Here is a 26388-nt window from a genome sequence, read left to right as displayed (position 1 = left end):
GAAAGCGGCATCATCAGCAAACCAAAGACCTCTTTATAACACTGTATAGAATGCACTGCCAAGAGTCAGTGGGAAAATGTACCCTGGCTTTCAAGAATCTATGAGGGGAAGGCACACACTCACAGAAATAAAAAAACAAACAAAGAATATTGGAGGGAAAGAGAGGTAAATAAAACTACCATGCCATATTACCACAACAGATTTTATCAGATTGCCAAAAACAATCTGCTCTATTCAAAAATGTGAAATTTAAGCAAGAACTGCTATGATACAGAGTCAGATGTGGGAATGCACTCACTGCATGCCATAACAACAAAATTGAACAAACGGAAAATAAAGAATGAAATGGAGGTAAATAAATCCGCAATATTTCCACAACAGATTTTAATCAGATAGGCAAGAATGGGATTTAGTCACTAAGTATGTACAAATGTCTATTATTAAACAGTTTTGATTAGATTGTGGAATTTATTTGCTGTGGTATGATTTAAAGGATTTATATACACTGTGTTATGAAGTTATTTTAGGATTGTCAGTGTCCTTGTACAACAGAGGCAACATCAGCAAAAACAGGTTTTGAAATAATAGTGGGAGTAATATAACTTAGATTTGTACAGAACTGGAAGTACATGCATTGTACGTGTAGGTCTTACTAGAAAGTAATAATGTTTAACAATATTCTGTTTCACAGGATGCAACACTAGTAGTAGTCCAGGACTGATAGACAGCAGACTAAAGGACTGATAGACAGCAGACTAATTGCTATATATATGATGTACTAAATACCGTACATGTATAGACTACCACATTTATAAGGTTGTCATCTGCTGTTATACCAAAAATTCAATAGAAATTGTTGATGAACAGTTCATGTGGCAGGCGGGCAGGCTAGATAGATAAATAGACAGACAGACATACAGACAGACACACACAGATAGCTAGCTAGACAGACAGAGACAGACATACATGCACATGTACATGTACATGTAGATAAGGTACACATGTAGGTAGGCTGGCAGGCAGGCAGGCAGACAGACAGACAGACAGACAGACAGACAGACAGACAGACAGACAGACAGACAGATAGATAGAGACAGACACAGACAGATAGCTACATGTAGCTAGACAGAGATAGACACTGTACAGATAGATAGATAGATAGAGAGATAGATAGATAGACAGACAGACAGACACAGACAGACAGATAGATACAGACAGACACATACTAATAACCACTCCTATAGAGAGACACATAGTAATAGCCACTCCTATTTCCACAATGAATACATGTATACATACTCCGTACTACATGATAAGTGATGGCATTGAAAGCCTCACTGCCAAGAGAAGTGTAATTTACTAATGGTTTAGCAAAAAACAAATTGTTGTGTTGAACTCATGATTGTTAATGATGTGTTTAAATGTATCATGTATTTATCAACTTTATGAGGACAAAGTCATTATTGGACTTACATGTGTAAACTTGCTCTAGATGTTAGCCTTGTGTGTACAGAGATAGGCTCAAGAGTTGACATTACATTTCTGGCTTTATGTAGTAAAGGTGAATAACACTTAGTGTATGCTAGTCTGAGCAAATCACTGAATCAGTCTGTCATCAAAGTGACGTCAATTTGATACATCACTGATGTGCACTAATTTATTGTGGTGCACCAAACTTTGATGGTCACCTACCCCTTTCCAGGTGGTGACGTAGAAGAAATCAATATTTTTTTTCATTTTGACTGCCACCAATAATTATTGCCTTATCTTAGAAAGGACATGATGCAGCAAACACCTTGAGGGAGTTTCATTAAGCCTAATCAATAATAGTCAAACATAGCCTGTAAAAAAAATATTATTTTTTCAATTATAGGGGGAAATGGCACAATACTATATAATTATAGCAGTATTCTTATTAGGATGAATAATCGTTACTGGTGTTATTATTATTAGTATAAAAATGGTATTATGACTTTTTTTTGAAAAATAACGATATAAGCTGAAAATAAGGGCTTCATAGTACTACATGTATAAACTCTCTATATACATTTTTAACTTCAACTTGCTGATCATCAAAATAGTCAAGAAACTATATTGGTACTGTACATGTATTTAGATAAAAAAAACCTTCAAGTCATTATGTGAAAAGTTATCCCAGAGCAACTTTGGCTATCTGACTCAACACATGTACCAGTTCACCTGAGTGACATTGTTAAGCAGATAGCCAAGTCTCTGGGATAGTGAAATGTTGGTTTGAACTAGAGAATGAGACTACGAGTATCTCAATATTTTCACTCAAAAATGGCAGCATAAATAACCCAAATCGTGATTCCTGAATGGGTTGAAGTCAGTAATGCAGAATATTATACCCCAGATTCTGAGTGTTGTCTGGCAGAGCTGTAGAAAAGAAAATGGTCTTGAACAAAGAATAGCCCTATTTAATCTATATGGTTCAATTAGTAAGATAAACACTTATACAGAACCATGGAATTCAGGATTTCAGTATCTCAGAATACTACCCCAGATCCTTAATTAATGGTTTAAGTGATGTTCTTGACCCACTAAATGTTCTGCATTACTCTCAGCTTCACTTCCCTGTACTACACAGTATAGCATTCACTAAATCAATACACAAACTTTAGTGCCTACATTTTGTACATATACATGGCTACTACATATGTACATGACTTGAGAATTTCCCATGAAGTGCAAAGATGGTATGCAGTATGTTCGTGTCAGACATTTTGAATCGACATGTGGTAGTGAAAACATTGAAGGATGCACATAGAGTTACCTTAAAATAAAGATGAGAGATTTGTGTGATTCCAAGACAAACTATGGAAATATGTAGAAATAAAATACTTGAGATCTGATAGAGGACCTGTAATTTTCTAAGTTTTGTACATGTTAAGTGTAGTCTATTCCCCAAGGTCTATTCCTCAAAATGAACTCATCTCCAGAGTCCCTTACACTAATTGAAAAACTTGATGAATTAAAAAAAAAAAAATTTTCAATGTAGTTTTTAAATTCTTTGATTCCTGTCATGTACCAATTTTACACATTTTTAACCATCCCTTCTAAACATGATATGGTGTTTTGTAGAAAGTAGACTAATTCGGTTTCTCCTCAGCTCACCAATAATCGTATAGGACAACACAGCTGTAATAAAGCTAAGTGAATTCAGTGATATATCATCTACTCAGAAATACTTACATTCTGTGTTACACAGCTGTTGTATTCCCATTGACTTTTTAACTTGTAGGGGAAAGTTCTGTAATGATAAGAGCTGTGAAGTGAAATATACTATATAGCTTTTTGATGTGCAAGCAGTTTTAAATACTTCACCAGTTACATACAACTATTTGGCTTTTGCTTTTGATTAGTTAAAAGAGCCTAGATTTTGTTATGGGTAACAGGAATAAAATCTAGTCTACATTTTAGCCATTTGATTGTATATGTAGAATGTACTCCAATCAGTGTTATGACGCACACAATGTAACAAATGACAGAAGTATTAAGTGTATGACTCTATAATCACATTGGATCACTTACTGCACTCTGTTAACCTTCCTCACATCATGTTCATGTTAAAAGTAATGGCTGTGGCAGGATTAGGGTTAATGGGTCTTCTTAAAACCAAGCATTCCTAACCATATAAATATAAACTTTACTGTTATTTAGAAAAACTACATTGTAGCATTAACACAGGGTGTGCTATAAAATGTGGATCTCCATCACAAAGTGTAAAACGTTGTAGAGATGTATTTAGTATATCTATGCATGTACATGTACCAGCATTTACAGTTTTTGATTCATTTTCTTTCATTTTCATCATTCGATATATACAATGTTATGTAATATAGATTTCCAGAGTAAATTTAGGTTTTTCCTATCCTTCCAAAAATTATTTGTGACATAGTATGTTAGTCTTTATAAAGAATTCTCCTTATGTACATAAAAATTATTTCAACACTTACAAATTGATTGCTAACGTTTCCTTTCTCAGAAACTGAAAACTGTAAGTTGAAATTTATCAAATGTTGAAATATTGAACCAGTTTGCTTTGACTTGGGGTCATTGTACAAATATTGGCCAATTTTAGAAACTAATGAGACAAAAGTATTATTTTAGAAAAAGTCAACAAACATACTGGTATTAACAGGTGTGAAAGGTCCTGTCCTTGGTCCACTATACATGTACATGTAATAAATGTAACCACTTGCTACATTATGGAGTCTATTACAGAAGGGGTGAGATGAATAGTTTAATGTAGGAAAAAAAAATTCTTATACTTTTTTTAGCCTCAGACACCCCCCTCCCTCTCCCTCCCTCTCTTCCTCCCTTCCTCCCTCCCTCCCTCCCTCCCTCTCTCACCCCCTTCTAACTAACTTGGCCAAAATTGACAAATGCTTGAAACTGCATGATCAATTTCAAATCAGTATGTAGTAGTTAGTATGTAGTGCTATGAATATAATTATAAAGCCACCTATATTTTTAGTGCCATGCATTACTATATCAAAAATTGTTTAAGTTTTAAAAGAAATATTTGTATTTAGGGGATGAAAACATCCATTAAAGGTAAATCGATTTAGTAGGATGACAACTAAAATGGCTCAAACCTCCCCACCCCCAAAGTAAAAGAATTAATTAGTTTTTTATCCTACATTGAACTGTTGATCTCGCCCCTAGGTAGAAACAATGACTAGATGTTTCAGGCTACATGTGTATGTGATATCTAATGTATGTGTTAGAAGACCAACTTTATACTGGTAGTAAAATAGTATTATATGATCTAACAGGAGAAAACTGGGGCTAAATGTGTTATTTACCCTAGAGTTAATTTTTGAAATTCTGAAAACCCAAGGAGACTCTGAGATGAAAGATGGGGGGGGGGGGGGGGGGGGGGGGGCAAGTTGATATCACTACACTTATGTGCTATCACTGTCAGTTTGATATACTAAATAAAACAATAAAAATTAGTGTGTTTCTGAATTTTAACTGCTGTTGGGGTATCTGGTAAGTCCCTTCATGTAGTGTGAGAAAAAAAGTCATTAAGATGAGAAAAATGAAGAAAAGCTTTTTAATGGTAACATATCAAAAGAGATGTTTTGATCCCCACGATTCGCAAGAAACACAATTTAGAAGAAAAATATAAATATGAACAGACCTTACATGTGTCTATTTTTGAAATGTTAATGATTTGAACCACAATATTTTGATTGATTGTTGTAAAAAAACAACTAGGATCATAAAGTTTATGTATTAGTATGGTTCTGTTGACACAGTACAATGTTGATACAGATAGATTCAATAAAAAATGTTACTCTGTATGTTTTAGAATTAATCACCAATACCAACTAATAACACAACTATGTATCTCAAGAATTTCATTGATTACGTAAGTGAAGTGTGTTGGTCACTCTCAAAATGTACCAGTGATTGAATATGTATGTTAATATGTTCTCATCGTATTGATAGCAAATATATACACTGTTGTCTTTATATTTAAAGTATAGATTTATCTTCTGAGTTAGGAATTTTTGTAGGTATGGTGTAGCAAACATGTTCTACTTCATTGGTGCTAGGTGTTTGTTGCCAGTACAGTAGTGGTTAGCCAGGAATATGTGCTATGCTTTTGACAGCATAGACATGATGAATATAGCTTTGATTTGAATGTGTTTCACAACCAGTAAATATTTATGTCTTATTTTGTTACTGCCTGTAATCTTAGTATGCTCGACTATGTTTCAGTTGAGATGAGAGTATTTTTGGGTTGGGTTCCAGGATCAGTAGATGTTCAGCCCAGAGCCTTGGCTATTGGTATTCGGCTAGACAATACATACAGCAAAATGTCCTGTAAAATCCCACCTATTAGGTACACGTGTGCTGCCCTTTGGGGTAGGGTTTTTCACTCTTTGGTCTAAAATGGGTACTGTCTTTTGGGAGCTAATGAGTCTAAAATGGGGTCCACATTTCACAATTTTTTAGTTTTGTTTGGTCCAAAATGTGGTCCTGAAAGGAGCTCCTTAATAAATTCTCGATGAGGTCGGGAATTTTCCCCTGCTAATTCACTGGTTGAGGTACATGCAGCATGTTGCATGCACACGCTTGGTCGCAGATATCGCCCCATAATGCATTGTTACGTTAACTGCGCATGTGCAACATTGCACCCATCGTTCAACCATGCGTTCAACATTGGTCTAAAATGGGGTCTTCTAAAAAGTTGAACGGTCTAAAACAAGGTATTGGTTTTGGGTCAAAATTGGTCTAAAATGGGTTCTGGGGGGTTGACAGCATTGGCCACACACCCCTACCAGATCTGACAAGTGGTACCCCCCCCCCCCCCCCCCCCCCCCTCCCACCTGGATCTGGCTAAACTACCTGCTGGGTCAAGGGTAAACAGGGCATGTCAGTAGTAATCCCTCACAAACTGACAGGCAGTTGTAATAGGTAACAATTGCTAATTACAATGATATTCACTATGGAACTCTCTCTCCAGCCTCAAACTAAATCATGCAGTAATAACATCATCATGTTGATATGAACATTGTGGGGGGAGGGGGGGGGGGTAGCACAGATTTCTGTGCTAGAGTAATGACTTTGACATATGTGAGAAGAGATCATGAGATGTTCTTAGTATTGGAACATGTACATACATGTTATTGTATAGGAACTAAACTACTGATACGATAACACTATGCTACTGAGAACCAGTGATTAAAATCTTGGCAAAATACAAAATGCAGATGAACTGTAAACAAAAGTTGAAATACATGGAAAAACCAAGTAATCTGACAATACATGTACATCAAAGTCTATCAATCATAATGTTATATCGTGACGTACTGGTACCGGAAAAAATAAAACAACAATATGTTTTGTGAACCAGTTAATTTACCAGACCATCTGCTTTGTATGTCATTAATGATCATAAAAATAAATACAAAAAGACATGCACATGCCTGCCAGGATTTAATGACTATCAAACAAGCTGATGATCAGAAATAATATTTGGACAAAAAAGGGAAAAATGAAAAAAAACTTTATTTTGAGTTTAACTCTAACTTCTATGTGCAGTAATAAAATCATCATACGTATACAGTGTTTTTCAGTTGAAGGAAAACAGTATGTTATAGAGTCATAGTTCATAAATGTCTTTAAAAGCAAGTATTAAATTTTTTAAAGAGCATATAGCGAGTATTAAGAAATGTAGTTTTCTTAATGGATGCCATAAAGATTCTATTCTATTCCATTCCATTCTATTCTGTTCTGTTCTGTTCTCGTCTGGTCTGCTTTGTTGTGTTCTATTCTATCCTTTTCTATTCTATCCTATTCTATTCTATTCTATTCTATAGTGCAACACTACAGGGCACATTGCTTGTCTTGTGTATTTTTACATACATGTCATGTATATATGGAACCCCTGTGTTACGTTCCAAACCAGGGTTTTTAGTGTGTTTAACAGCCTTGCAAATACCTGTTTTCTGCATACTAATCAGTGTTTGGTATGTGTATGTGTATGTGTATGTGTACATGTATGTGTATAGGCTTCAGACACATGTTATGTAATACATGTATTGTGTGCTATATAAACCATTCATTGCAGAATACAATGTATTGAGATGATACTCTATTACTCAGTCTAAAGACTGAGTAGCAAATTACACTAGCCTGTCCCCATTTAAATTCTTAACTGGTGCGAAATCAAATCAAATTCGGTTATCCTGTCCCCCGGTATAATTCGGTTTTAAGTGATTTTAATAACTTTGCAATCATATTCATCTATCCAAATGCCATTCAAATTCCCTCTAAGTGTTGAGTTCTGGCAGCCCTCATTTGATGGATATCTTCAACAACATGGTTATTACGATCCCATGAAATACCACATGTTGAAATTTTGTGTCGTCATAGCAATGGCCCAATACTTTGCGAGAATGTCATCGAATCAAGAGCAAACTGAATCAAATTTGACATATAGGAACAGGATGCCAAAATTAATCATTCAAATCCATTGCTAAGCTTCCAAGTGTGTGGGAACATAGACTGATTCAAACTGAATAGGTTCAGTTTGAATTGGTTGAGGACAGTGCTTATAAGTTATACCCATACCTTATGTAGAAATACTTGTGAAGGCCTATTAAGTAGATGAAGTGTCATTGTGCCTCCTAAATGATAGCCACATTTTGTTGTTGTAAGTCAAAGTGATAAAAACTGGCATTTCTTGCGAGTCCCCACATAGTAAGAGATGGGGGAACACCAAATTTTGGTGTGTTACAAGAAATTGTGTACATCAGTGGCACGTCAAATTGGCTTAGAGGGCACACTGCTGAGTGTGTACTGTACACAGTTATTGACTGAACAATGTGAGAAGCAACTTGTGATGTATCACAGAAAATCTCATGTCAATGCACCTTGCAACATTGCAAGACCCTGTAATTATGTGTGTACATGAAGAAGCAATTCCTTTTATGAGACAAATTGCTTAGTGCAATGCTCTCATCGATTTGTCTTGTGTAACTTGGCTTTAGGTTGTACTGTGTATAGCCATATTGTACATGCCAAAGACATGTACAGTATAACAAACAGATCTCAGCATACCATGTATTTATCTCACTAATACATTGTACATACTACAGCAAGAGAAACAGCCATACTTTACAACAACTAACATACAGTGTGTTCTCCCCAGAATAGAATGCAAGGATGGTGGATAATTTGCATACTAATTTACATATGAATAACATGTTAATTTGCATATTGGTTTGCATCGTGATCAGCATATAATATGTACACCTTCAACATTGGAACATACTCTGACCTGTATATTTTAACATATAAACACATGGACATTTGGGATCAGCCATTTCTCTTCATGTGAAAGTATTATTATGATTTTATCATTCAAAGATTACTAAAGCTCAAGGATGGTAGAATACTTTTGAAGTACGGTAGAAACCTGTCAAGCATGGCGGCCTAGATGACAAGGATGGTGTATGCAAAGAATAGGAAACCAATAACGTTTTACAACACTACTCTTTTCCCTGTGTTCAATGTGCTCAATATCACTATTAAACATCTTTGGAAAAAGACAGAATAGAAGTGAAAGACAAATAGTTGTGTTTTGATTAACAAGTGTTTTAAGATATACCTCCAGATTAAATTCTCAGAGTGGACGCTCTCAGTATTACTTGACTGTGTGATTGTTAGCAATCTCCTTGTAGTATTTAAAGGGCCTATAGATGGATGAGGATTGGGTATTTATTTTGGATTTTTTATTATAAAACAATTTTATCATCATCATGGCTTCATACTTGACAAATCAATGTGAAACAACTAACATATGCCAAGTACTTGTTTGTGACTCAATAAATTGCAAAATACTAAAAAATGTGTGAAAAGTTTGTTATTGTATGTACAATAACAAACATGATACACATTTATTGGTGTTTTGCAAAGTATCGAGTTTCAAAGAAGTACTTAGTCTATGTTTTTTCATATTGATTTTTCAAGTAGGAAGACATGATAAAGTACTTTTATAAATAAAAAATCCAAAATAAATACCCAATCCTCATCCATGTAGGCAATTTAAGCTTATAAAATATTCACTATACCAGATCTAGTACATGTCATTCACACTAGCCTAAGGCGAAAAAAATAATAATGTGTCTCCGATACTATGCCCTCAGAAAATAGGGTAGGGAGGTCAGAATTTCATGCTATTTTAGTTTTTGTTAATTTGTTTTTATTTTTGAAAAAAATATTCAACAAATATTACTGGGGAAAGAAAACATCCGTGCATATAGGTCAAGAAGACAGAATTTTTTTTTGTAGAATTTTTTTTTAATGTTCGAGAATGTTTAGGGTCAGCAGTTTAAATTATGGTTAGTTTGTTATCTGAAACATATAATGTTTTCATTTTGTCTTTACTACCATCAACATTAATATTTAATATAAAAAAATACAGAATTAGCGAAGTGAGAAAGGCCATCCCATTAAGTAATTGTCCTGTATACATGTATGTATACATAATACCTGTATTATAGCTAAGTGATGCATATTCAGACAAACGTATCGTGTGACCAGGAACATTCCAGACAGAACTGAAAAATATAGATATATGGTACTTAAAACATTAATCAGTCTATCTTTTTGTATGCAAAGAATTCATCTGTTCAGTGAGTATGATCCTCGGATAAGGTATCGGATACCGCAATACATATGTTACATACATGTAGGTGTTGTATTATACCATGCATGAGCCAAGTTGAACAATAATATATACTCTGGTCGTTCTATGTCACGACAATGGTGTGTCTACATCACTGGTTCTGCTGTGTTTGAAATATGAGTCAAAATGTTCAAAATTGCCATTACTTTCCCCGATTTTTCTTTGATATTACTGGCGCTTGTGTAATTAGTGTTATTCTCCAATATTTTTTCAAACAGACATGTGCAAATATGACTAATTATGACTAAATATGGCAAATTAAGGGAAGTAGAATTTACATATCGTTGTTTAGACATCATGCAATCTGATTAAAATTCGATGTAGTGTACACTAGCGATTTCTTTTTGGCTGTTACATCTACTGTTGTGTGTTCTTTTGTGAGCGTAGGTTTTCCGGAGCCACACGAGAGTACTGAGTGAATTCACTCAACCACTGAAAACGTGTAATACACCAAAACATACAGGTACAGTAGTTCAGAGCACTCTGTTCGAAAAGGGCACGAGCACAGAGCGTCGACAATGATGTTATCTTTATTGTTTGGTCGTTCTCTTTCTTTCAATTTTGAATGTTGAGTGTTATATTGTAAGACGGATTCTGGTTGGCTAGTACTAGTAAGTACGAGATTGGGTTCAGGAAAACTATTGTATGGTATTGTGTGAGATGTATGTAATGAGTGCTCACAAAAGAACAAACGACAGTAAACATAACAGCCAAAAAGAAATAGTGCGAGTGTACACTACATCTGATTTTAGTCAGATTGGACATCATGCAGCAACATTATAAATGAAAGTCATAATCTTAACATTTACATGCAAGTTGTTATTTCAGCTTACCTTTCTTCCTGATGTTTGTGAAGTAATTTTTTTTTTCAAAATCATATGATTGAGAAATGACATTAATAGCCATGAAGTTATATAACTTACATAATTATGAACATTACTATTAAGTTGATAGGCATCAAGCCAATCGGCTACAAAAATAGACATCTAGAAACATGTGTTGATTTAGTATTGACAATAGTAATAGTTACTGTTGTTTATCAAGATCATAGCTGCTAATTAATTATTTATTTATTTATTCAAACATGAAATAAAAACACTAATGAAACAAGAAAATAGGTATTATAAAAGTAGATAAAATAAAATTAAACAGAACAAAACAATACAAAATAAATAAATAAAATATACAGAAAATTAAAATTAGAGAGGTGAAAATTGATGATCATGATGGCAGTGGATTCAATGAACCATAACATAGTTAGAAAATTGCTGTTTCTAGTTTTACACAAAAAGTGTATGTTTAATTTGCATATGAAATAGCTTAATTGACTTGCTATAAGGATGTTACATGTGTATTTGTATGTATGAATACAAAATGTATTATGATTATGTTAGCCTGTGTTACAACCCAAATGATATTGTCTCTTAGAGACAACCCAGTCTGCATACTAATATGTTATATATGAGTGATCTTAGGGATCTTTGTCACTATGATTCGAGAGACGAGTCGTGACAACCCTTAGGTCACGAGTATTTTCCGACTGAATGAAGAAAGATATTGGAGAAGAATATAATTATACCAGCACCAGAAATAGGAAAAAAAATAAGGGAAAGTAATGGCAATTTTGAACGTTTTGATTCATATTTCAAAAGACAGCAGAACCAGTGATATAGACATGAGTTGTCGTGACACAGACGCATGCTGTCGTGACATAGAACGATCAGAGTATATATGTTCCATAGTTTTTGTTCAACTCGGCCCATGCATGGTATAAGTATGCTATAAACCATCTTTTTAGACAAGTGGCGTAGTTTACAAAAATGTAAATTAATATAATGGTTTGTATTCGTGGCAGTCAGCTGTCAAAGAATTAACCACAGGTAAGAAGGAAAATGATATGAGAATAAACTGTACACATATAGCGCAATGTGACCGCGTATTTTCAGATATTTATTTTAAGCAGATTAATCTACAATCTGTGAATATCAGCTGTTAGAGATTTTGTGATGGTTTATTTGATAGCTATGTGATATCCCATAATATTAGCCAACTTATTTGTTGTCCGCTCAGAGAGGTGCTAGCCCAGAGACTTGTCATTGTTAACTATTGACTGAACTCTGAGAACTCTGCAACTCTTGCACTTTTCCTTCAACCTGAGATGGGTGTGGATTAGTAGTCAAGATTTGCACTGGCAAGATTTGAAGTTAACAGTTCCTATTTCTAGAAGAGTTTCACACCATGAGCTACTTGAGATAGTAACAATGAGACAAATCCCGCCTGTTGGGTATACATATATGTGCTGCCCTTTGGGGTGTGTTTTCTCGCCCATTGATCTAAAATGGGTACTCTATTTTTTTTTAAAGAGATGAGTGGAGTCCACTTTACACAATTTTCAATTTTGTTTGGTCTGAAATTGGGGTCCTGGAAGGAACCACATAATAAATTCTCGACTAGTTCGGAATTCCTGAGATATCCCTCGGAATTTCCCCCAGCTAATTCACAGGTTGACATTTTCATATAGGTGATTAATGTACATGTATTTTGGGGTCTTCTAAAAATTTAAATGGTCTAAAATTGGGTATTGGTTCTTGGTCAAAATGGGTCTAAAATGTGGTCTGGGGTTGATAGCATTGGCCGCATACTCCTACCAGACCTGGCCAGTGTTAACCCCCACCCCTCTCCCCAGAAATCCCTTGGCTATTCACTGCGATGCAAACCTTCAGTCATATTTGATTTCAGCATACAAGTTTGCTACCTGTATATGTGACACTGCTGGCATTTTATACAATTTAAAATCTTTGAACTGAAATGATTATAATCATATTCAATATATCAATTGAAAAACTTTTTTCAAGGTATTAGTGTCATTTCGAACAGCTGTCTTTTTAATCTTGTTATTGATGCAATAATAATCTACAATGTATATATCAGATTCATACTTTTATAACCATGTTTTCCTGACGTTAGGTACTCATTGGTGTGAGGACACTGTCAGGGGGATGTGGGGAGGGGGGGGGGGATAGATGAAAATATTTCTTCATGTGATATTGCAGGGGAACTTTATTCAAGACAATTTGATATCATGTTAGATTTTTCCTACAAAACAGTCCTATGGTATGGCGTTTTGTACCTTGTACTTCAGAACCAGGATAACAGAGTGGGAAAAATTTAGTGATGGAGAAGGAGAAATGTCGTGATAATCAAAAGTGTGCCCTTTAACTCCCAACTTAGCTGACTTGATGAGCCTCTGATGCACAGATATACACACAAAAAATTTGTTGTTCCCATGCCTGTTGTTGAATGTCTTATGAAGACCAGCAAGATTTTTCATTAGTTTGACCTGCAATAAAAAATGTCATATTATGTATACACTGAACTTAAATGTACATAAATTAGCTTGTGTACTTGCTGGTTCTGTGGCTATGTGTGTTTATTCAATGTACTATCAACACTGTATAAGTATAGGTATTCAAGTCACAGATCCAGCAAGGGGACAAGCTACATGTATACATAACATAGATTGATCTTAATACCAGATATACATGTATGTGTTAGATTTCAAAATATGACTTGATAGTAACCATGGACACTGAGGGATTATATAAACCTAAAGGCTTCCTTCCCTGTTTGGCCATGATTTTGTAAAATCATGGCAATCAAGGTAAATCAAGATAAATCATATCATGATATAGTGAACACATATTGCCTGGCCATGAGGGCTATAGCACCCGTTTATTACACGTGTACCGAGGGACTGAGTTACCAGAATCACATGCTATTTCCTGAGGCCAGAGGCCAAGGGAAATAGCATGTGATTCTGGTAACTCACAGTCAAGAGGGGGTAATGAACGGGTGCTATGGCCCGAATATAGGCCAGGTAATATGTGTTTTATAATATACCTCATGCTGTGAACTTGTGGTGGCAGACGACATCATCAGAAGCTGCCATTTTGACCTGCTGTGAACGCGTGGTGGTCACGTGACCATGTAAAAGTTGATGGAACTATTTCCCTAGGGAAATAGTCATTCTATTTTCCTATCACGTGACTGATTCTAGCGAATCATGGCACAGCATTATCACTTGTTATATTATAACAAAGACTATTGTCAATGATTTCATCCATCGATACATATCACCCTGAACTAAACTACTGGGCATGCAAACCATTATACGAATATTTCATTGCATCCTCAGAACTCAATTGGAATGTCATAAGCCTGTGTTATCCTTGGTATCGACTCTGAAGATCTCTCTTTAAAGTTTAAGATTCGATACCGTGCTAGCATCTAGACTACAGGCCTCATAGTCTATATTGCTGTCTGAGTGTGTCTATGGTCATTCTTGGCTACACAAGTGATCATAGACACAGATCTGTGAAGTAGACAGGCTATGGAATGACAATAATTGTATAAAACTGGTTGGTGTGCAGACCATTGACAGTAAACTGTTATTACCGAGTAGTCTAGTTCCTATACGATACAAGTTACAATTACTACGATCATCTCCGCTCACTACTGTAGATGATCGTAGTAATCATAACTCATATCAAATATCATATAGGAACTAGACTAGGGGTAAAGTGTATAAAACTGGTTGGTATGCACACCATTGTGATAGACTGGCATTCTTCAATTGTTAGATAATTTATTTAGAGACTGAATGAATTTCATCCAAACAACACTTTAAAAAAATAATTCTTTGAGTTGTTTTGTGTACAGTGTACCAACTAATCAGTTAGTGTCACTGTCCACGTGTACCAACATAAATCTATTTCATCCAGGCATAAACTATACACATTTGATGTAGGCTGTAAGATCCGGGAGATTAACATTTATTGAATCCTATGCAAAGCAGGGCAAACTTAAGTCACTTGTTAAAGGCCCTCTTCAGATTAGAATTAAAATCTAGGTGTACGTGCAACACAGTTGTTTGGCAGAGTTATAGAAAAAAGTTGGTTTAAATAAATGAGTTATCGTCATGTAATCCCTGATATAAAAATAACACAATGACCCAGGGATTGAATTGAAACAGAGCTTTTTAAAGAATTTTGAAGTGATTATACATGTAGGTGTGTTTCTTTGCATCTAAGTTAAATAGCATTGTTTGATTTGAAAGTCAGTGACCTACACTGTTATGTAATTTCTTCAAGTCAGTCCAGTCTTTTTGTGTACTGCTTGTATATTTTTGCCTCTAATACCATTGAGTCCAGCCTGTATGCTAATACTGTGTTATGTCTGGGAATTAAGTTTGTCAGAAGGACACAAGTTTGGGAGAGGGACTCGAAGGGGAAGTTTGAACATAGAATAGATGGTATTAATTTACGGAGAACTAATACAACCATGGTTTTGATTGATATCAGTATGAGATTTATTACAGAGGTCCATCATCCACAGCTTGTGGAATTTATCAATCTGTGTACATTTGTAGGTCTTTAAAGCTGAATGGATCTAAAGTGAAAGAATTATTTGTATTACCGTAGTGAGCTTTAAGTGATTGATTGTACCTATTTGGTACATTTGTATTGTATCAAACTATAGATACTGTAAACCTAAATATTTTCACTACTAGAAATTTTGCGATTTTACAGTCTTCAGCTATTCTCAAAGACTAATTTTGACTAATTACCAGACTGTGTTCATGTACAAGAAGACATTTTAGTCACTACATATTTTGACGTTTTTTTTGTAGCGTGATGAAATAAGCGAAAATAAGTCTTTAGCGAAAATTTGCAGATTTACAGTAACACTCACTACATTAATTGGCAACAGTCCCTGGGAGTCTTTTCAGTCTTAATATTATAAAGTTTGTCTTTCACATTTATTTTATAAAAAAGAAAATGGCGTCCAACTATTTTTTTCTTTTTACCAGTTACTATACAGGTAGTCATCATCTTCCAAGGCATTCATTCATCTGACTTGCACAATCACTCATCCAGGTTATCATTACAGACAACACTGTAGTTGTGTTTTAATAAAAAGAGTTATTTTATTCAAATAAAGAATGACGAAAAAGCCTAGTGACTTGAGATATAACATACCACATCCTTATACCAGGACATAAAATTAGCCATATTCCAGGGTACAAAGACTACACTAAATATCTGGACCAGGAAATTTATATGGTGGTAGGGTAATAGACCAATGGGAATCAATAGAAAATTGTTGCTGAAATACTTCAATCAGACTATACAAACTTGTGGAAGTTAAATTTATGCCTTGTATACATGTAGATACAAAATGTAGACTCGGCAACAAATTGTGTGTGTAATACATACATATAGTCTTGAGGCTATCCATGGCTTTGAATCATTAAGCTCATTAATACAAAGTGTTAAGAAGTAAGAAAAAATTCATGATCAGTTTCTTCATACTTTAGCCATTCATTCAAGGGTCTATGATTTCTTCAACTTTCAAAATATTGATAATTGCAAATTGTGTTTTTTATCTCTCTCTCTTTTTTAGGACTTTGTAAAAACTTCTGTTTAAGTGACAATGGATTTACCAACGTTGTACCCCAAGCTGGTGAGAAGGCTGGCAAATTTACACCACATGACATCCAAGGAACCATGTGGAATAAGAAAGACTTGGTGTCCAAATGTACCGATATATGTTGTGAACTAGACACATGTGATGCTGTGTATATCATAGAAAATAGTTGTTTTACACTGGATTGTATTAGTGAAGAGGCCTGTAGTCCAATAGAAGCAGAAGTACAGGACACCTTTATGGCATTTGTCAGCAGAGCTATGCCTTTAGAATCTGAAGGTAAGATTGTGTTGTGAAGTCTTATATTATGTCAGTATTTGAATTTATAATTTACTAAATGTAAGTAAAGTCATTGTGAGTTTTATATTCTATACTTATTTATTACAGGTAAGGTATCAAACTTAAGATGAATAAAGATAAGCTTTATACCTTTTGTTTGAAAGAAAATTTTGACTTCTGAACCAAAGTATAATGCTGCCTGTACAGTGCAGTGCAATATATTAAAACATGTTGCAGGGCAGTTCAGTACATCACAGTACAGAACACTATAATATAGCACAGGACAGTACAGAACACAGTATAGAACACAGTACAGAGTACAGTACAGTACAGTACAGTACAGTACTGTACAGTACAGTACACTCACACTGTAGCAAAGCACAGCACTGTACAGTACAGTACAGTACAGTACAGTACAGTACAGTACAGTACAGTACAGTGTAGCACAGCACAGCACTGTACAGTACAGTACAGTACACAGTGTAGCACCAAAATGTAAAGTACAGTATTTTACAGTACAGCACACAATAGTGCAGCACAGTATGTTAAAGCATGGTACTACAGAACAGTACATATATATCTTACTGCACTGTACAGTATAGTATAATGATGCAGTGCAGTATAGCACAGCAGAATACAGCACCTCCTGTACATCACAATACAGTAGAGTACTGTATTATATACACCCTGTATTGCACTGTATAATACAATAAGTATCATGTATGTACATCTCAGTGCAACACAACACAATAGAATACAATTACAAAACTCAGATGTTGTCCATTTCGTAAATTTGCATTACAATTGCATCATAATTTCAGTTAGGAACCTAGTAACAGAGGAATGAAATTTGCATATACATCCATTGTATTTTGGTTGTGAATTCCCCAGTAGAAAATATTTACATTTTAGCTATCCTTTTTACAAAAAAACAAGTTTGTAAAAAACTTTGTTGACAGTATTAAACAAGGGTTCAGTATGAGTATAGGTTCAAGTGTTATCAATGCCATGGGCCTGACCTTTGTTCTTAAACATCTACAGTGCAGCTCATATAAAACATCACCTTATAAGTGCGCACATCACAAAAGGATCATTCTTGCACAATTAGGGTGCTAACTATGCATTGATGCACTGTTGTTGTTGCATCATCAAAACATCTGCATGGAACAATGCATGCATCTCTGATACAGAATAAACAGCACTTTATGCGCACATACTTTGTGACTTATTAATAATCATGTACTCTGCTATCTACATTCAATGTTTATAATGAGATGCTGATGCATTGTTAACTTGATGCACCATTAATGAGATGCTCTGTGGACACCTCAAAGGTGCAAAATTGAATGCTGTTTACATACACTAACATACAGTAAAACATATTGGTCCCAAGAGCATTGCTCATGAACTTCTCCAGCGTGATGTTTTAAAGATGCAAGCATAGTTCATGCATAATATCCCATTATGCTTGATCTGTACTGTAGTTGTTAAAAAAATTTAACTGATGGTATCCTTAAACTCATTCCCAAACAGATGATGTACACACTGGGTCATAGTTGCTGTGAGATCACCATGAATCACAGACTCAGTTCAAATCAGACATTTGTTTTATTTCAGATAAACAGGTAATGTTGTATAGGTGGAACCATTAAACAAAAGATGTACATGTATGTTAGTAACAGGTGGTGTGAAGCTCAGGATAGTTTATCCTATGAGTCATAGAGTATCATATGATAACTGCTCTGGTGCCGTATCACAATATATATGTCTGTGTGTGTACATGTGTATGTACAGTTGTCTCGTGCCCTCACTATAAACACTTGTGTAGATTTACAAATGTCAACATAGTCAGATAGTGGTCTTGTATTATCTCATGATATGCTTGGTACATACATGTATTGTATTCATACAGGTACACACAGCCTGTCACATGGCAGATACACATCTATGTCTACATGTCTACATGTACAACTACACACAGCCTGTCACATGCCAATATCACAATGTACACAACTGTGTGTATATACACGTGTTCATACTGGTTTCATGTATGACTGTATGTCTCAAGGTTCTCATCTGTTCCTATTCTCACTCTGGTGTACAGTACAACATATATTGGTCCCAAGTCCATGACAGGATACTCACAGTACCGTCCACAGTATGATTGTACTGTTCCCATTGTTTGACATACAGGTACACCCATGTCTTTTATTACATGTACACTTGGTACAGGTAATAGTGAGTCAGTTTTTACCAAGTTGTATATTTGGCAATATCACTTAGCCTTCATCAGCTGTTCTTGTTCACGTTTCAGTGACCTAGACTTGAAAATGGACAAAGACTGAGCAATTCAGTTGAAATATATGATGTTTTAAAGATCTTGCAACTCTCTGAGTTTGAAACTATGATTCCAAAGCAAGGATTCAACATGTTTAGTTGCATTTACATACTGGTTACATAATCCATCTCAGGGGTCTCAACCTAGTAGTAGTAACTGCCAAGTTCAAGTTCAACCATTTGAATACATTATTTCTGCTAACTCCCATATTGCAATAGCCCATATAGCAAAGATACTCTATATAAAGGCACAGATGAACTTGATGTTTCTTAACATCATGAAATGACTCTCCAGAACCCATAGTTTATGAAAATGTCTCTATTTCCTGGAGTGGTGTTCCCCTTTAAATTGTGTGGAGTTTAATTACGTGCCTAGTCTTGTCACTACCGGTATATGTGTGGTCATTTTCTACAATCTCTCTCTCTCCACGTGCAGTGAAATGGACAAATTCTACTGAAAATCTAGCTATAAATCTCCTGCTGGGGAAATGGTGAACAGTAAATGTCAGTCGTAATACATCACACACACACTGACAGGTGGTTGTAATTGGTTACTTCACTCAGTGTAATACTACAAACTCAACCTCCAGTCTTCAAAGTTAATCATGTGAGAACGCAATTATGTCATCATGTTTATATCGATGCTCCATCATAAACTACCACTGTCGGTGGTAAGAACAAAATTTCATGCTAAAGAAAGCCATTTGACTATGAGAGAGAGAGAGAGAGAGAGAGAGAGAGAGAGAGAGAGAGAGAGAGAGAGAGAGAGAGAGAGAGAGAGAGAGAGAGAGAGAGAGAGAGAGAGAGAGAGAGAGAGAGAGAGAGAGAGAGAGAGAGAGAGAGAGAGAGAGAGAGAGAGAGAGAGAGAGAGAGAGAGAGAGAGAGAGAGAGAGAGAGAGAGAGAGAGAGAGAGAGAGAGAGAGAGAGAGACAGACAGAGACAGAGACAGAGACAGAGAGACAGACAGAGAGACAGACAGAGAGAGACAGAGAGACAGAGAGAGACAGAGAGAGACAGAGAGACAGAGAGAGAGACAGAGAGACAGAGACAGAGACAGAGAGACAGACAGACAGACAGAGGGGGAGGGAGGGAGACCACACACAGTTACTTGACTAGTACATGTCTATAAAGTACAAAATTTTAATGTAGTAAGAATTTTAATCAAATTACACATGTACTACATGTAGTTGTCAGTGTCCATCTCAACAAACTCTTAGGTTGTTCTATTCCCAATTTGATGATATTTCAATTCATAGCGTAAAAGTTAATCCCACAGGAGCTATTCACCCTCAATAACCTACATCTACAAATGTACTCTGTATTCCATAGAGACCATGTCTTTTTGTCCCTAGAAAACAACATCACAGCTTAGATGGTAAAATTAATCCCAATCTACCATAAGTACATCTTTCAAGAGACACTTTAAAAAAGAATTTAATTTCCGGACTACCTGTCAAGTCTACCGTTTCCATGGAAATCATTTGACCGACAGTATAGTCAAAATATTAATTGATATAGAATATAATGGATATGAGGACAATAATAACCAAATTGTTAATGTTCAGGATATATTAGAAATATGATTTATTGCTAATGACTGTATACATAAATGTACATGTACAAGATGATAAAAATAGCTAGTGAGTTGTTAATGTTTGGAGTCTAAAAAAACACAGACTGAGAGGAAATGTACGTACATGTACAGTTTTACGCACATTCACACAGACCAACACAAGTAAATGATATACATACATACATACATACATACATACATACATACATACATACATACATACATACATACATACATTCATACATACATGTACATGCATACATACATACATACATACATACATACATAGGCAATCATGTAAGCACACACACACACACACACACACGTGCGCGCACACACACACGCACATAAAAAATATACTGATAACGAAAATGAAAAAGTATGGGCAGTCATGAAATATAAGTTATGACTGGATCATGTGATATAACATTGATAATTTATCAGAAATTGCAAGATCACATGATGTTATTAATATTATTAATCTTTGCTTTTCGATTAAAACATTTTCCATCACTGTCACCTCTGTGGATGATTCGTAAAGAAATGATTGTATTCGTATCACATGATGTCATTAGTGAATGAGTCATAGTTGGTAGGCGACTGAATTCATGATGAATTTATGAATTTATTGTGCAGTGCCAAAATTAAAATGAGATGCCACAAAATGATAACGTCAGAACACGAGAGTCCTTGAAAGCAAGTACAATATGTAATGATTTATATATCATAGGTACTGCCATAGTATAAACTGGAGTCCATTTATTAAAAAGATACCATACCTTGATAATATGAATTCTCTAAACCAGTATGCCCTTTAAGGCAATTTGACGCAAAAACTGACGAACAACAATTTCTTAGTAATGAAATTACTAATCACAGAGTCGAAATATTTCTCAGAAGTGAATCCCAAAATTTTCGCTGACATCTCGTCAGCATCGCCAGGGGTGTTGTACAATGGGCTGTTTGAACATTCATTCTTGCAACAATTTCTTGTGACACAACACACTTTGGTGTTGAACTGTTTCCCCTATCTTTTACGGTGTGGTGACTCTCAAGGAAACCCAGTTTTTACTACAGTAACTGTAACATCACTTTGACTCACCAAAATTTTTTTTTTTATCTTTTATTAGAGCTCGGCATACTGGTCAGAACCAAATAATCAAATTATATAAGAGAGTTACATGTACTTATTGTTTAAAGGGTAAATAAATGTAACCATGCCAACATTTTCACAAATACAGTCCCCAAAATGCAACTATTGTCAAACATAGAGTGAAAGATTTTTTTCCAAATTTGTAATACTCTCTAAAATGACAGATTCATACCTGTAGGTGTTTAATGTAAGAGTTCTGTGAATGTGTTAAGTCATCTAGCATAATAAGTGTCTTCTTAATCTGACCCCTATTTGTATGCAGATTTCATAGGACTATAAATATAATTGTGATATAATAAACTGCAAGAATTTATAGCAATTCACTGAGCCAAGAAAGAAATTTGATACGTAATAGTAATCGTGTATTGAAATAATGATAAGATGATATGATGTGATATTAAAATACTAGTCATGAGTGTGTATATCCTAACTACAATTCTAATTTGATTTAAGTTTATTTAATTGTGTACATGTTATCATATACTGAACTCAATTCAGTGAGATGACATAAACTGTTATGGTTATCAGACTCAGAACAGAGTGAAAAATATGATAATGTAAAATCATACATGTGTGTCTTGGATAGTTCTTCTCACAAAATGTCATGAAATTACATGCTACATACAGAGAGCTACATGTATATGTGTACTTACACTTGTAGCCTTGTCAGTACAAAACTGTATCTGGTAGTACAGTACAGTACAGTGCAGTACAGTACAGTACAGTACAGTGCAGTATGGTGCAGTACAGTATGGTACAGTGCAGTACAGTGCAGTACAGTACAGTACAGTACAGTACATGTATATTCTATTACAGTACAGTACATATACAATGTAGTACAGTACAGTACAGTGCAGTGTAGGGCAGTGCAGTACAGTACATTATATTATATTACAGTACAGTATAGTACAGTACAGTACAGTACAGCACAGCACCGTACAGTACAGTACAGTACTTACATTATATCGCATTACAATGTAGTACATGTACAATGTATGTACATTACATTACAACAGTTCACTTTACAGTACAGTGCAGTACTTACTGTAGTACACCACACCAGGCCACACCACGCCACACCACACCACTGTACATGTAATTCATACTAACTTACATGTACATGTAGTATATCATACACAAAATTCAATTGGAATACTATCAACAGATAAAGTTTTAATGAAGTCCTTGAAATCAAGTGAGAAATATGGATATAATATGATAATATTAACAATTGCGTGTATATAAACATTGTATGATATATTGAGGATCATATACAGCCCAAATTGATATTAGATAAAAAGTACGTTTATCAATATCAGTGTCCTTTGGACCAAATAAGGTTATATACTGATATTTATAAACATATAAACATTGAGTAATAAGATTAGGATCCCATACATGTATACTACCTAAGTTTATTTATTATATGGAAATTCATAGTCTTCCTTGTCTGTTCCTCCATATTTAGTGAATAGTCGATGTATGAGATAGTGAAATTGTTCCCAACCATCACAAAATCCTACGAGAGTTGATTTAATCATAAACCCAAGCGTTATGTTGATAATGGAGATAATATAGATTATTATGTGTCGGCTGGAATTATTAAATTTCATGTGTTTTCATTAATTCAGATATTCAGTTTTGACTTCAGATAGGTGAATGTTCAGTTTTATCATGGTCCATGGAGGTATAACTTAAAGTGCAATTTAGCATTACCTCAGTAAATGATTGATTCATTATGAGCAAATCTTCCACATGTGTCCATATTCAAAGTGTTTCAAACTATAGACACATTGCAAATAGTAAATCAATTTATAATATACCTAGTGATAATGCTGTGCCATGATTCACTAGAATCAGTCACGTGATAGGAAAATAGAATGACTATTTCCCTAGGGAAATAGTTCCATCAACTTTTACATGGTCACGTGACCACCACGCGTTCACAGCAGGTCAAAATGGCAGTTTCTGACGATGTCGTCTGCCACCGCGAGTTCACAGCATGAGGTATATTATAAAACACATTTTGCCTGGCCTATATTTTCTTTATTCTCATTAGAGTTGGAGATATGGCCCCAAAATCTGAATATTCAGTTTTGCTAGTAATCTCATTATGCGTAATACTTGTTGCTTTCACCTCCCATATCATCTCAATAGGTTCAGAGATGTGGCCCAGAAATCTGAATATTCAGCTTGCTAGTGATCACATATTCATAATACATGTTGCTCTTACCTCCCATCTCAATAGGTTCAGAGATGTGGCCCAGAAATCTGAATATTCAGCTTGCTAGTGATCACATATTCATAATACATGTTGCTCTTACCTCCCATCTCAATAGGTTCAGAGATGTTGCCCAGGAATCTGAATATATAATTTTGCTAGTAATCTCACATGGATAATACATGTTTCCCTTACCTTCCATCTCAATAGGTTCAGACATGTGGCCCAGGAATCTGAATGATGATGATGATGATAATGATGATAAAGAATGTAATCCCAAAGACCCGACTACATGTGGGTATAATGAAGAATGTATACGCATAAATGGCAAGAAAGGAAGATTTCAACTACAATGTCAGTGTATTGATGGTTATCAATTTGATCCTACTTCAGACTCTTGCATAGGTAAGTCTTTCACACTTTGTGATGCAAAAATATCCTCTTTTTAATCTTTTATACAGAATATTTTGTTGGTTGTCGGAACTTTTAAAAGATAGAAGTGTTGATTTTGTAAAATTTATACTAATTTGTTTCATGTTCATTCCACCATATTTTGTCATTGTCGGGGGGGGGGGGGGGGCAGATAAGGTTATTGTAAAGAAAAAAAAATTGTGTATTCATATACGTTTCAAACATTGATAAAAGGGCACTTCACTTTTTTTAAAACTAGTTGGGACATTATATTTAATATATACACACACACATACTGGTGATGTAACATTTCTGATTTTCTGTGTATTTTTGTCAAACAACTTAATAATAAAGTTTGAAGGTAAAAGGTAAAAACTTGATATAGTGCTGATTTTAATCAGCCACAATATTTTCTGTGTAATGTAAATTTTTGATAAACCCAGCTAGATTTAATGAATGTCGCAAATCACTTTGCATAATAAGAATTTTATGCTCATGTCAACAAAATTGATGATAATAATGTCGTTTCGAAAGGATAACAATCTTTCATTATGTTATTGTCAATGATTGACAAAACAGTTTCAGTATTTCTGGGTAATCACCAATGATTCTGTAGTGCCTGTAGTAGTCAATTTATCATCTAATAGCCCCATCCCCACAGAGTATTTTGATAGGTTTGAAGTTGAATCCATAGTTGGTTCTTCTGTCCCCAGGTACACTAAAACCAGTTTGAATTGAGTCAGTTGAATCAATGTGAAACCACCTTGGTGGAGGTGGGAGTGGGGGTGGGGGGTGGGGGGTGTGATCAACACTGATTTGTATTTAAATTGGTTCAAAAATGCTTCAAAAGCAAAAATGAATCTAGTCAAACCCTTATAGCTTCAACAGCTGTTCAAGCAACCACTGTAAAGACTAAAAGTCAAGTCTCTAGGTTAGACTGCCATGTCACACTCACATCTGGGCCTTTATACACGGAATCATAACATAATATTGTTTTCAATTATGAAACATTATGTCAAATATAAATTATATATAAATCATCCAAATTAGTACATTTTGGTCGACAAGCAGAGCTCAATGTATACAAGGTCAAAAGTCAGTCAACCAGGAAATAATCGACCAATAAAATAACACCGTGGTGTTGTAAAGGATTGTCATTTGCATATGTAGGTCATGGTCTCATTTATCAACAATAATACAAGATAGACAGCAATTTGTTTACAGTTGCAATAATAATTATTTTGTCCCAAGAGTTGTAATTCAAAATTTCTTGACAGAAGAATCAAATTTGAGGAAATATTTGAATCTTGAATTTGGCCGTATTGATGAGAATTTGGTATTTATTTTTAATTTTTAATTTATATAACAATTTTATCATGGCTTCCTACTTGAAAAGTCAACGCGAAACAACATATGCCAAGTCCTTGTTTGTAACTCGATACATTAAAAATCCAAAATGAATACCCAATCCTCATCCATATGGCCACTTTAAAAGTAAGGGTATTAGTTGTACATTAGAGACACAACTCAATCAAAGTCTAAAAAAAAAAACAGTACTCAATCATTTGCTCTTTTTCCGAACAGTATTCAGCAACCATCTGTGTATTATATGAACATATATTTTATGGTATAGTGTACAATAAAATATACAATCGTGTATTTTGATATACATGTATATTTTATTGTACACTATAGAATGT

The 26388-nt window shown here is 34.8% G+C and overlaps 1 protein-coding gene across 1 annotated transcript in view; it reads left to right on the top strand.

Moving 5' to 3' along the window:
• Window positions 1-25421, top strand: part of LOC144444193 (uncharacterized) — a 30494-nt gene extending 5073 nt beyond the window's left edge. Inside the window, exons 2-4 of the mRNA XM_078133610.1 lie at window positions 16691-16993; window positions 24488-24682; window positions 25402-25421. Of these exons, the coding sequence (XP_077989736.1) occupies window positions 16691-16993; window positions 24488-24682; window positions 25402-25421 (518 nt within the window). The remainder of the gene's footprint in view (window positions 1-16690; window positions 16994-24487; window positions 24683-25401) is intronic.
• The last annotated feature ends 967 nt before the right edge of the window (window positions 25422-26388 follow it).

This window comes from Glandiceps talaboti, chromosome 13 (assembly GCF_964340395.1).
Source record: "Glandiceps talaboti chromosome 13, keGlaTala1.1, whole genome shotgun sequence".
Taxonomy (NCBI): Eukaryota; Metazoa; Hemichordata; class Enteropneusta; family Spengelidae; genus Glandiceps; species Glandiceps talaboti.
The sequence above is the reverse complement of the archived record's forward strand: the minus strand, read 5'-3'. Positions and strand labels throughout refer to the sequence as shown.